Source organism: Berghia stephanieae, chromosome 2 (genome assembly GCF_034508935.2).
Source record: "Berghia stephanieae isolate SIO BIC M18660-M18661 chromosome 2, UCSD_Bste_1.3, whole genome shotgun sequence".
In the NCBI taxonomy this organism is placed as follows: Eukaryota; Metazoa; Mollusca; class Gastropoda; order Nudibranchia; family Aeolidiidae; genus Berghia; species Berghia stephanieae.
In genome coordinates, this window is record NC_088361.1 from 35,621,175 (window position 1) to 35,635,168 (window position 13,994).

Below are 13,994 nucleotides of genomic sequence, written 5' to 3' on the forward strand. Positions count from 1 at the left end.
TCTACCGTGCTACTAAGTTTGTTTGAATTTGTTTATATGAATAAGAAAGAAGACGAGATAAACTCAAACACTAAAACTTTCTGCATTTTGCTCATTAAAAATTCAATTGACTTTCAGGTCATTCATTGTCTCAATCAGAAAGGCTGCTACTTTTGAAAACAATAAAATACCAAATTACAAGACCAAGACAGTGACACACTCAGAGTGGTGGCGAAGTATAGGGAGCTGATAAAAAAATAGTAAAATCTAAACGTAGTTAATTTTTCACGTCACATGAGCTTTAAAAAAAAAAATGTTTAAATTGAGCTTTTATATAGCGCAATATCCACTAAACGTGCTCAAAGCGCTTTACAAGGGGTCTCTGGCCAACAGCAACATTCACCATGTAGGATGGGACATGACGCCTTTTAGGCGATATTACATTTTTTTTCGGACAGATACAACGCTGTTTACGGCCAGGTACTCATTTTACACCTGAGTACGGTGAGAGAATGTGAGTAAAGAGCCTTCTCCAAGAACTCAACTATGCGCCGAGCGAGGCTCGAACCCAGGACCTTCCGATCTGAAAGCGAGTGTCATACCACTAGACCTTATAGCCGCACATGCAGCTTAGTATATCATATGTGATATTTCAAGACTCGTATTTTTCCAATTCAGGCACATGGACAGCAGCACAACCAGCAAGCCAGACATTTCAAACATCCATCAAAAGATCAGGGTAAGATTGTGAACAGATTATTGAAATGTATTGGTGGTGGGGGTGGGTCAGATGGTTGTGTGGGTAAGTCATTGTTCTAGAGGACTTGGGTTTGAACTCCATTTTAGCTTTTATTTTCGTTTCTTGAGCTAGAAACCAATTTCCTGTTTGATTTTTCTGCAACTGATGCCTTATGGTGTTATTTCAATCCTCGCTTGGAACAGATTCTTGATAATATTTCCCCTTTGATAAAAAAAAAAAGAAGGAAACAAATTATGATTATCAGAATACAGTAAAACCAAGCCCATTCTGAATAGTTATAATAAAAATCTCTGTACTTTTCTTTTTTCCTACAAGGATTACGGTGGACTATGCTTGATCAGAAAAGATCCAAGTAATTTTTAGTGTCCTTTCTGAAACTTCAAAGCGTTATTATTCTAATGTTTTGTAAAACTGAAAACTGTCAAATTTAAATTTCTTACAGAATGTGACATATTCCATGGGCCAAGCCTATGGCATGCTGGGAAGCGTGTTTAGAAGTGGTGAGTTCCTAAGTTTTTGATTGTTTGTTGCCATGATTTATTTTCCAAGTGTTTTATTAATAGATTTAAAATCACCAAATTTTATTATTCGACCATTAGTTTTTTTGTGTGTGTTTTAAAAAAAGATACCAATGGGAAACAAATATTTCATATCAAAAACTTTAGTAAAGAAGATAATGACTAACTTAAAGCTAGCCAGCTGACTTTTTCAAATATATTACTATGTACCACAAGAGACAATTTATAAATATTTCAAATTGGTTATTCTTACTATGTTCATCAAGTATTCTCATAGTTATGAAAACACTTTTTAAATTTTGAAAATCCATAGAAAATGAGAGCATTGTTCAAGAACCTAGAATTTTTTGCTTGCCAATTGATGTAAGAAAATTTTCCAACGTTGAAGTCATATAACTAAACACCAAAAAATGATTTATCATACTTGTGAAACACATTTTTAAATCACAGTGACTAGATAAATTAAAGATAACAAGATTTGAACCATGCACAAATTTTTCTCAAATCTACAATCTGTTGAAATTCCTCCCAAAAATACTCGTGAATTTTGCGCTTTGGCAGCTATTATTACGAGAAAAATGCATAAGAGATCAAACATCTCGCGAAATAATGCAGATAGAATAAAAATATTTCATGCTATGGGAAACTGGGGGCTGCTGAATTAAAAAATCATCTTATCTTTGTGCTACGAGTCATTATCTCCTTGTCAAAATTCAACATGAAATCATGAATGATAAGCACAATGATCGAACCAGCAGCATAAGATAATAAATCAACCTTCTAAGAAACTCATGTCATCCTAAGGCATCCTGTCTTTACTTCCTCCACACCCTGTTTTCACTTCCATGCTGCTTTATGGACTTGTCTGGGAATGATATTGATTGGTTTTGCCTTGGCCCTCTTTGGGATCCTTAACCGAGAGGGTACAGTAAAATCTGTTATTCCTTTTATGGAGGATGATTTTTTTTTATTGTACATTGTCTCTCTGTATGTTATTGTGGGTATCGATATATTCATTGGTATTAGAGTGCTTCCCTCTTTTTTTTTTCAGCTGGCCTCAACCCCCTACCACCCCAAAGTTGTTAAGCGCCTTATGATCGTCACTGTATCCTGATTTCTGTGTTACTGAATGGATAGTTAAATTGTTTGCCACCCTTTAGATAGGATGCTAGTCTGAAATAAAGTATTTTCCACCAAACCCTAAAGACCTAGCCACCCAATTTTTAAAAATTAACTCCCTTTGCTTGAGAGGCGAGTATTCTATAAACTGAGTTATAGCAAATCTCATCAAAACCAAAACAGTAACAAAATTTAAGAATCATCTCTTTATTTTCCTCTTTTCTTGTCTTAAATTTCCATAGCTTCCTGATTTGACATAAACAAAAACAAAAAGGAAATGTCAACTTATTTTCTATTTCAATCCAGTCTTATAGGTGCAAAGAAGAATTATTCAGCTTCTACGCATATACTGCTTCATTAGCCACTAGTAACTCGTTACTGTTCCTACACATTGTCTATAATTATCATGGAAACATTACAAAAAATTAAATAATTTAGAAAATGAAGAGACACTTCGAGGTGTAAAAATTCGAATCACACTTTAAGCAGAAAACAAGAATTTGGTGGGGTTTTTTTTAATGTGATACCTCGGTTATCAAACAATCCTCATTAAAACAAATTGATACAATTGGAGATAAGATTGTCTTCAAGACAGACTAGGTTTAAGATTTATATAATATATAAAATGTCAGTTTTTTTCACTGCTGGAATTGTAATGTTTTAAAACAATATTTTTCTCCCTTTAATGCCAATTTTTAAATTTTGGAGTGGTAAGAAATAAATCTGAAACCTACCCCTTTCAGATGAAACCAAATTTAGCTCTGCGCATGTCTTGATGGCTGAGGTATCAATGGTTGATTGACCCGGTTTAGCAAAAAGCCATTTTTTTAAACAGATGACACAAAATATATAAGTTTCTATTCTGCCACAAAATTGACATTTATTGTGGTACCTAATATTACTCAATGTTGTTCATGGTGAAGCTTTCTTACTTATTTCAAGTGTGTGATAAATTCATGATTCAAAACTAGCTTAGTTAATAATATCCCTAATTCGAAAGTGTATCGAAATAATTCTCTAATCAGTTTATCCTCATTATTCTACAGGAAGCCAGCAAACATTTTTCGCATCCCAGGTGACTCGATATGCTGACCTCTATGCCTCCACCTTCATGAACATGCTGTACTACCCTCTCGTCTACTGCTTTAGGGCTCCCACAATTCTGGTATGGCAATCCAAAACAAACGTACTTGTCAAAATTGATACATAAGCCATGATGGAAACAAAAATTTTGAAAGAAGCAAATTTTCGAATTCCTTAAAAATATTTCCCGTCAGATTTACTGCTGTTTAGATTATTGTATTAGTTACATTTTATATGAATCATTGAAGTTATGTGATAATCTATCATCAATTTTATTTTAGATACAACCTGATAGTAGGTTACATCCCAGAAATGTATAAGCCTCTAAGACACATATTCATTTTTTTTTGCTAAATATTAACTGTGAAATAAAAGTTACAGGCTTCTTTTTTCTTGCTGAGTAAACAAATGGTAAATTAATTGTATTTTGATTTCGATTTTATACTTGCCTTATCACAGCAGGAGTAGAAGACATTAGTAGTTTTACTTATCATTCAACCAGCTACGGGTAATTGTCAATTCTTGTTTTACGGTTGGGGGGGGGAAGAAAGAGAGAGAGGAGGGAAGAGGGAAGGGGGGGGGGGGGGGGGGGGGGGGGGCTGTTCATCTTTTCTGATGTATGCAATGTTTTATTTTAAATAAAGTGACAATGCTACGAATGACCATTGCTAAGAAATAATGTGCTAGGGTTTAATTGTCTTAAAGCGATTGATTGGATAAAGATTGAACGCTGATTTAGTGCTTTATTGATTTTTTTCCTTAATAGATAACACTGAAAGCAAGGAAAACATTTTACATCCCTGCCCCCCCCCCCCCCCCCCCCCCCCCCCAAAAAAAAAATTAATTAAGATATTTAAAAAAACAAAAGAGAAACAAAACAACAAGAAACCAATTAAGAAGAAAAAACAGAAACAAACAAACCCACAACATAATCAGTTTATTATTGTTAAAATATGAACTTGATCTCAGAAACAAAACTCACCTTTTTATTTGTAGACCGTTTTTTGTTTTTTAATTTCCTTTTTCAGATGCCCCACGAGTCGACAGTGGATCAAAGGCCCCACATCTCCAGTGAGAATTTTCGTAAAATTATCGCATGGAGAAGCCGAGCTCTGGGCAGCAATAAAAAAGGAGAGGACAAAAGCTCATCAACGTATGTTTGAATTTGTTTTTGTGATCCTGTCAAATGTCACCCATTTCTAAAAAGGGAGCAGTAATAGCAATGCGACTGGGACTTCATTGAAGCTCTAGTCTCATCAACATCACTGCTGTCTATCTGGGTGAAAATAAAACGATAGGAAGTCAAATTACAGAAGAATATATTTATGGACACTTAAGATCTACAAATTATATTTAATCAATATTCTTTATCCTTCATAATAATACATAAATATAAGAACAAATAATTTGCAACAATAATATGATTTATGGAAATTAATTGTTAAATATTTTGTACTATCATCAATTGCTTCCTAACTCTTTCCCCAGGAATGCTGCTCTCACGCGATCAAACAGCTCTATCCCTCATCTGTTCTGCTCCACCCCTGAAGAGCTGACTGAAGTTGACGATTTCTTACAGACTGTGGAGGAACATAGTGGACAACAACAGGCCAAGAAAAGAAAGTTGCAGTGAATGGATGAAAGCCTGCTAAGCCTATCTGACAAGAGTTTATAGTTTTTGTTATTGGTGTTTTTGTTTTTGTTGTTGTTCTTGTTGTTTTATAGTTTTGTTGTTGTTGTTGTTGTTGTTGTTTTTGCAGATTAGATATTTTAAAATAATTCCAGTGAAATTAGTACACAATTATTTCATTGTTATTTCAGTCAATGGGCATTAGCTGTTGCTGTCGTTCTTGTTATGACTGCTATCAGTGTGTGTAGCATTAGTTATCTATTACTGCTGCTATTGTTATTACCCTTGCTACTACAAATGGATAATATTTAGTTACCTTTTATCCTGTGAAATGGGATTACATTCTTCTCAGCGTTTGATTCACCAGTCTTTACTTTTAATACGCTTTAAAGAGAGACATTCATCTATTTTATGAGGGGGGGGGGGGGGGGGAATTGAGAAGCTTTAGCCTGTCTTTGAAGTAATCAGGACAGTACTTTGTAACTTGGCAGACATACCTTTATTTCCTTTTTTAGTGAAACATCCCATTTATTTCTCTTTTAAATTCCTTGGTCATTGAGAGAAATATGACCCATCATTGGCCCATAACCTGTCTTTAACATCTTCAAGGCATCTTTCTTGTCATGGCAACGATATAGATTAGGAAATTAAAAGAATACTGCTGAATACCCTTGGTGTGGCAAGATTTTTCTCTTTGCTTTGCCTGGTACTGTTTAACAGACACGTTTTCGGAGTATATTATAACAAGGACTGTGTCACCATGAATTTACACCATTTTCTTTAAAATGTCAGACGAGGATTTTCTTCGTAAGAGCAGAAATGGGATAACAGACCTATACTCTACTCAACAGAATTCTTGGAAGATCTTCAGCACAGTAAAATACATGTATCTATCCTGTGCATGATTTCATTGAGTGTGCTGATTCATTACGACCTGAATTTCACCAAATGTTGCTTGATGTGTTTATTATTATTATTATTATTATTATTATTATTATTATTATTATTATTATTATTATTATTATTATTATTATTATTATTATTATTATTATTATTATTATTATTCCAAATGTATCTTCAATTTGCTGGCAGAATTTCATTATTCTATGACATTTCCTTCAAAACTTGAAAACTTCTTGAACCTTCTCCTTCATCTCCCTCCTCCCCCTCCTTTTCTCATATCTAGAAATATAATCTTGGTAATTATACCAGTGAAATAATGATAATTTTTGACTGGTTTCTTGTCAAACTGGAATGTGGCCAAGGTGGATCTGATGTTGAAAACACAATCTATGAAAGTCTTGTTGGATTTAACAAAATGTTTGTCAGATGCAATGTCACCAGTTTAGTTATGAGACTTATTGTTAAATGGGATTTTGCCGGAAGCCATAAGGTATAATAATTTTTTTTAAAACTCTCTTTGAAGCCAATGTCTCTTTGATAAAAACACGTATTAAGGAACTTCTATTGAATGAAAAGATCTGTTTGAAACATAAAAATCGATAAAAGAATATGATTGATATATTGATTTAAGATCCAGTGAAATGTTGATTGTGTTGAAACTGCCAATGTAGACTACCCTTTCATTAAAATATTATTCAATTTTGGCAGCAGCTTTTTATGACGCCAGAAATGCTAAAAGATACCAACTGCCATCCTCCTCAATGAGATCAACACATTGAATCTCATCATTTGAATCTCCATTGTTATTGTGACTTATCAAATGTTACTTATTTTATCATTTCTAATTAATTCAAAATCAAGATTATGCAAATTTTCCTTTATAAATGTCTTTCATTCTTGATTGGAGTCATCTATGCATTTTTCTAGTTGTCTTGAGAGTAATAAAAACACATTGTCATAAACTCAATACAGCTCATTTAAACCCTCTACCGTATGATCTTGTGACATTGTTGACATCAAACTAGACATTGATTCGACAGTTTTTATCTGTGCTTTATCTGAATATCGTATTTGTCAGATTTATTTATTTTGTTTGGTATCTAGAAAATTATTTTTAGCCCATTATATATTAATTTTATTCAAAGCTTTTCCATTTTACCGTTCAATGACAATTTATTTTAACATGTTATTTTAAATTAACAGATTTTTAATTCATTCATTATACAACTTTCTAATTGAGATGGTTTTACCTTGAGCATCTGTATAGGATGACAATAATATCTATTCCAAGTATACTAATTACACTTTTCTATATCATTAGCATTTCTATGGGCCAATACAGACATGTATACTTATTTGCAGGTCTGATAACCCAACTTGTTATGGGCTCATTGTTATAATGGAAGTACTCTTAAACCAACGCAAATTGTTCATTACAATGTTGAAACAGGCCCATAATTGCACTCGGCTATCAGACCTACTAATATGTGCCACTAGGTCAATACTTTACGACATGGCAGAGGCCATATTACCATTTAAAATAGAAAAGACAATGTTTATGACACAAGACGGGATTTAATTTACAAGTGAAAAAAGATATGATAGTGTTCATGTTACTTAATGAAAATAGTCTTACAAAAGCTAGAGGTGCCTAAATGAGCCAGTAAAATGGAGAGAAAAATAAAGTGAGTAGATGTGACTCATATATAAGGGAACAACACAAAACAAACAACGTTCGGTTCTTGGCCTTCGTCAAATGTGACGAAATGTGATATTTTGTAAATTTACATATTTATGTTTGTGTTTTTTGTCTCCTGACGAAGGCCAAGGGCCAAAACATTGCTTGTTTTGTGTTATTCCCTTATATATGAGTCACATCTACTCACTTTGTTTTTCTCTCCGAAATAGTATTGGATGGTGCAATATAACTGCTGATATTCAACGCTATAATGTTAACAATGTATGTGCATTCCAATGTAGAAATGTAGAAATACCGTTTATATAAGAACACAAACATATCGACTTGTGGTCAGTACTCTCTAAAGATCAATTTAGAATTATTGATTAGTATTAACATTGAAAAGTAATTGAAAAATTGTATCTAAAGTGATACACATCCATCTTTCAATTTCAGAATGTCGGGCTCTTGAAATTTTATTACAGTTCACTTTTATATTCAATCATAGCTCTAGAAGTGCACCAGTTCTTTAGGGGTTACTGGAATTTCTTTATCCACATATTTTATTCATGGCGTCTTCAGCCAATTCAATATAATATACACTATGAATCATTATGAAGATTTAACAGTTTAAATTGGACCATCATATGAACACGGATGATATAGGGTACATTCAATTTGTTCTATGAATTTTAAATGTGAGTAAATCTTTATACACGTTTGATAGCTGGAATGCATTCAAAGGCAGGATCAAACTTAACTTAGAATCGAACAAAGGCAAATGTGAAATAATAGCTGCCATTTACAATAGTTTATGGACCAGGAGCATGATTATTATATGCATTTAATTTTTTTTTTTTTGTATAAACTTCCATTGATCTTCAGATCAGTCAATTTCAATAAGGGTAACTCTTTTTGTAGACCAAGAACTTAGTCGTCTATTTTAACCAGTTAATTGTCATACTCTGGAAAAGCTGGTATTTAAAAATTTGGCCAGAAAACTCGTCCTTCAAATATCGGTCTATTTAAATGACCTTCATCTTGGTAAAAACTATCAAACCTGAGACTTCTCAAATTTCCAGGTTTGAGAGTTTTTGCCAGGATGAGGGTTATTTAGATCGATCAATATTTGAAGAAAGAGTTTTCTGGCCAAATTTTTAAATACCAGGTTTTCCAGAGCATGGCAATTAACTGGTTAAAATTAATCTTTTAAGAAACAAAATTATTTGCTGTTGCATGATTGGCTAATATGTCTTTTGATTTTTGTCATTACTGCCCCAATTATTGCAATATGTTGTTTTAGAATAATCCTTTGTATGAATAATTTTTAGAATTGATGTTAACCGACTAACCATTTATAGAATTATTTCCAATATGTTACATTTGTATATCTCATTGAATATATGACATAAAATTATCATATTCATACCTACACTATATTCCGGTTCAAAAGACTAATTTATTTTACTAATAATATTTACATCTCTAATTTTTTGTAGACATGAATATGCATATTTTATTCCTTTATAATTCCATAACAATTCAAATCTTCATGGCATCAATTAACGCTAACAGATTTTTAATAAAATAGCAACAGAGCCTTGTACCTCATCATATAATGTGGCCCATTGTCTTAAAACAGTATTAATGCCATGATGACTGGGACCTGAAAATGTCAATTTTGAGTTAAATGATTAGGAATGCAAACTTTGACTATTTTGTAATTTAAGAAATTGTATTTAATCACTCAATCCTAGAGATTTTTGCTACTTTTCAAAATTTGAAAAAATGTATTAAAAATGAGCATGTACATGGATAGTTTTATTAAACTATCATTAACATGTAAAAACTAAAAACATTAGCTTTGATACTACGTCTATAATTTATAATAAATATCACTTAGTAAAAGTAACTTGGGTAAACTACGGATATAGTCGGTGTTAGGGTTGAGTGAGTTAATAGGTTGTCACCATAATGAATCGTATTAATATGTCACCATCATAAATCAAAACTCATGCTTCATATTAGTGGTTTTGAATTCAATTTCCAGCACTGAGTTCATTCTGACAAAATAACGCTTAGAGACGGTGGACCAAATATATGGGATGGGATATTTCAAATGAGATTAGTTGGTTTTGCCATTTCCCTGGCTGGGGTCCTTAGCAGAGATGTAGATAGTCAGATGTATAGTTTGTTCTTGATAGATATATGCATTTTTTCATTGTAAATCTTCTCACTGCCATATTATATATACTATTTTGAATACAGTATTCGCTGGATTCTTCCACACTCTGGGGAGAAGTTAAAAAGCCTGCCAAAATCCAAGAATGCTGAAATCCGATGCTCATTGGCTTGTAATGACTTATTATATAGATAAAATTTGGCCATCTAGTTCCAGCACACCGTATTGCAGAGCATGCTGGAATTCAACGTGCTAGAATCCTGCCAGTAACTGTATATTTTGTAAGCATTTGAGTAACTTCCTTTTAGCTAGATCCTGTTCTTGGGTCTTGATGAAACGTTTAAGTGTTTTAGATTAGACATGTTGATGGAATGATCTTGGAATCTACCCCTCTACCCTGTGTGAAAATCTCCCTTACCAGTATGGCATTCATTCTGAATGGGACATAGTAATTGCTACTCAATGCAAGGATTGTCTTTCTTTCTCTTGGGTCCTTTTTACTGCAGATCTGAAATCTTTTGCTTTTTTCATTATGTTCCTTTTACTGACATTACGTCATATTTTTTCATTAGGTGCATGTTAGCTCCTTTTTTACAGACTTTGAAATGGCCTATAAGTGTCGCAAGCATTGCAACAACTTCTAAAAATACAACAAAACCACCCCTCCCCTTATGCACTGCATTATGCTTTCTTTATATTATATATGATTTGTAAAACATTTGAGTGTGTTCCTCTTAGCGGGGACCTGTGCTTGTGTCTGGATGAGACTTTTAGTAATCTCAAACTAAGTACTTTGATAGAGTGCTTTTGGAATCTGCACCTGTTTCTTATTTGAACCAATTCCCCTTTGTCTTCCCTTTTCTTGGATGCTTTATTGTAATTCTAGAACTTTTTACTATCCCATTTTCTTCCTTTTTACTGGCGCTGATATGACCTTAATGTGTTGCAAGTGCCGTAAAACCCTTAAAAACAAAACAAAAAAAAACAAAAACAAACACCCCTTCCCCACCCCCTCCCCTCCGAAAAAAAATATATATGTAAACAAACAAGAAAAACAAAACCAAAAAAAAACCCAAACCCTGAAACAGATCTTGCATATTTTATTACTTTAATTAGAATCAGCGCTGTTGTTGTTTCGTACTGGCTATTGTAAGTGAATTGAAAGCAATCGATGGTCATTTTAAAAAAATGTGAAGTGGAAAGGTTTTGCAATTTAATCAAATGTATTTTATTAGTAGAGCAATCTTGTAAAGTCATCAAAATTTATTGTTGAATATCTGAGCTGAGTAAGATTATTGTTATAGTAGTTGCTAGAAGTTGTCAGCTCAATTGCTACTGTCAAAGATCATGACATTTTTTTTCACTATAAGTACGCCAAAGATGATTTTTTTCCCACTAATATTATAGTAAATAAACTACATAATCAATTCAATATGTCCCTTTGTGAAGTGTTCAACGAATGATACATCTACCTGTGTGCATTTCCTTTTTTAAAGACTATACTGCGTCTGTTAAATTGCGGCAGAAAGTACATACTTTGTGATAGACTAGCAGCTTACCAATTATTACTTTCCATTTTAAAGTCGTAGCAAATGACTCCCAGGACCATATGACATTGAAGGACCACAAAGGTATTTTCACAAAAATCCCAGGATTTATTTAAGGCGAGTGTAATTTGACTGCCTGGAGGGTATTATCCTTATTTACACATCTTTAAATCTCAAAAATATCAAGCTTGCCACAAAGTCAACCAAAATATGGAAAAAAAAAGGTTTCCTACAGGGAATGCAGAATGTATGTCAGTTTCTAAGGTATTAAACAGGCAATATCAAATGATACCACCTACCGTTTGATAAAGGAAATGTTTCCTGAAGCTTCGAGTCAGGAAGAGAAAGGAACTGAATATACGAGGGTGAGTAAAAAGTAATGGGACAAATGTCCTCCCGAGTTCATTTCTTTTTCATGTGACATCATATTTGGCTCAATTAAACTTACACACGTACTCTTTAAACCAAGAGTTGAAAATTTTAATTCTGTCAAATTTTGACACAGTTATGGCAGTTCAAACTGGCTGCCCCCACTAATGTCCGTCAGCAACAGGAAGCTATTGTTGAATTTCTTGTTTTCGAAGAAGAAACCTTGAGTAACATTTTTTAATGCCTTGGGAATGTTATTAAAATTCAGGCATTTTGTAGATGCAGTGTTTTTAAATGGGTTGAACCTGTATCTCACCATTTGAGATAAATTGAGGTGCAATCCAACACCCGACCTGAAAGCCTTGAACCATGTCTTTATCCAACAAATCTTGTGATCTTAGAAGAAAAAAAAATCCTCTCCAATATCTAATGCTACACATTTGACTATTTCCCTCTTAGCTAAGGACTCTGGCAAGGGTCAGGACAAAACCAAGTGATCCCATTCCAAACAAAGACAAAGCAAATTCAGAAAACAGATAGAGGAGGATAGAAAACAAAGCAAGTGACCTCCTGCCCATCATGGGATGGTCACCCTGCAGTCTGTATGTGCAGCTTTGTAGTCATGTGTTGTGACACTCGTCGGCTTGTAGCCTTATGTCCCCGATTCAATTCTAATTCTAGCTGTGGATGACGCAATGTATAGTCCTTGCAAAAGATACTCTATTCTCATATGCTCTCAAGTTACAAACAAAATAAACCTCAAACTTCTATTACCAGTCTGTATGTGCGGCTTAATAAGTAATAGTCACGTGGTGTGACACTCAGCATGTAGCCTATAGGTCTCTAAGTAAGTCCCAGCTGTGTTCAGCGCAAGGTTGAGTCCTTGGAAAAGGTTGTCAACTCTCGAATGCTCTCAATTTCCTCCAATCGTAAAATAATGTACTTGACCAATAACCATGTTGTCTTTGTCATAAAAATTTGAAATAGTGACCTACAGGCATTATATCCAGTCTTACATGACTATGTTAAGTGTTGCTGTTGACCTGGGACCCAATATAAAGTGCTTTGAGCACTTGCACTACATAACAGCTCGTTTTTTCTCTCTTCTGACAATTTCACTATCTAAAGCCCCTCTTCTCTTCCCCCCCCCCCCCCTCTCCCCCAACCCAAAAAAAAGAAATAAAAAAGTGAAACAACTGCATAATTTACATCAATATAATATCATTATTTATTGAAAATATTCGTATATAAAACATTTATTGCTGACAATAATATTCGATAATTATTTTCTTTTAATTTGCATAGTGTGGTATGTTGCATTAAACAAAACATATAGCATATGATATCACATTTCACAAACAGGAATATACAGTAACAAATAACTGAATCTAATCAGTTATATTAAACACTAGCTGAATCAATTAATTTTTGTATTTGAAAATAATCATGAAAATTATGATTTAAGTACACAATATTTAATTTTTTAAAAATTAATGAATGAGTGAATACACAATGACATTATTTTCATTCATATAAGTACTACTTATTGATGGGTGAGTGACGAAATTATGAAATTCAATATTGCAATTAAATGTAATCTAGAAAGGAACTTTTTGAAGAAAAGGCGCTATGTTGTTTGTTTGATTTTTATTTTTGCCCTAATAAAAAGACAATAAATAAAAGGAATGATTTCAACTGAGGCATGGCAAAACTTTGTACATACATACAACAAGAGAAATGCTAAAACTAATGTTACGTACGATCAACAAACTGAGAAATTACATATTTCTATATAATTTCTACAAATGCACATAGATAATTTATAACTAGATTTGGGACTCCTGTGCCAGTTGACAACCAGAGAACATGACGACTTGTGTATCTGATATCACAGAACTGCTTCTATTTACTTTTTTCCATTCACTTTGATGCCATTTCAAGCTTTGCTCGACTCGTGGCCAGAATCCTGGGAACCGTGCTGTAGAATGGGAAATGAAAATTGACAATTTAACAAATCTTACAAAAAGGCATAAATTATAGTAAGTATTTCTGTACCCTTTGTGGTATTTTTTGTGATCATGTGTCATCATGCCAAAAATTGCCTTCAACCTTTGGAAATAAAGCAGGAAAGTGGAAAAGCACATTTCCCCCCAATCTACCCACGAAAATGTCATAGTTTTAAGAACTATAGCTATTGAGGGTCATCTTAATTTATTAATATCTGAA

The 13,994-nt window shown here is 33.4% G+C and overlaps 2 protein-coding genes across 17 annotated transcripts in view; one reads left to right on the top strand and one right to left on the bottom strand.

Annotated features, from left to right (window-relative positions):
- Window positions 1-12,979, top strand: part of LOC144964792 (cytosolic purine 5'-nucleotidase-like) — a 164,197-nt gene extending 151,218 nt beyond the window's left edge. For all 3 annotated transcript variants that reach the window (XM_078899418.1, XM_078899421.1, XM_078899419.1), the window contains 5 exons: window positions 658-718; window positions 1,182-1,239; window positions 3,423-3,541; window positions 4,488-4,612; window positions 4,948-12,979. In XM_078899418.1, coding sequence (XP_078755544.1) covers window positions 658-718; window positions 1,182-1,239; window positions 3,423-3,541; window positions 4,488-4,612; window positions 4,948-5,092 — 508 coding nt within the window. In that variant the 3' untranslated portion in view covers window positions 5,093-12,979. The remainder of the gene's footprint in view (window positions 1-657; window positions 719-1,181; window positions 1,240-3,422; window positions 3,542-4,487; window positions 4,613-4,947) is intronic.
- LOC144964790 (uncharacterized) overlaps window positions 12,973-13,994 on the bottom strand; it is a 152,903-nt gene continuing 151,881 nt past the window's right edge. For all 14 annotated transcript variants that reach the window (XR_013643929.1, XR_013643930.1, XM_078899402.1 and 11 more), the window contains one exon: window positions 12,973-13,746. Coding sequence is in view for 12 of the 14 variants with exons in the window: in XM_078899402.1 (XP_078755528.1) it covers window positions 13,705-13,746 (42 nt within the window). In the remaining 2 variants the exon portion in view is untranslated. The remainder of the gene's footprint in view (window positions 13,747-13,994) is intronic.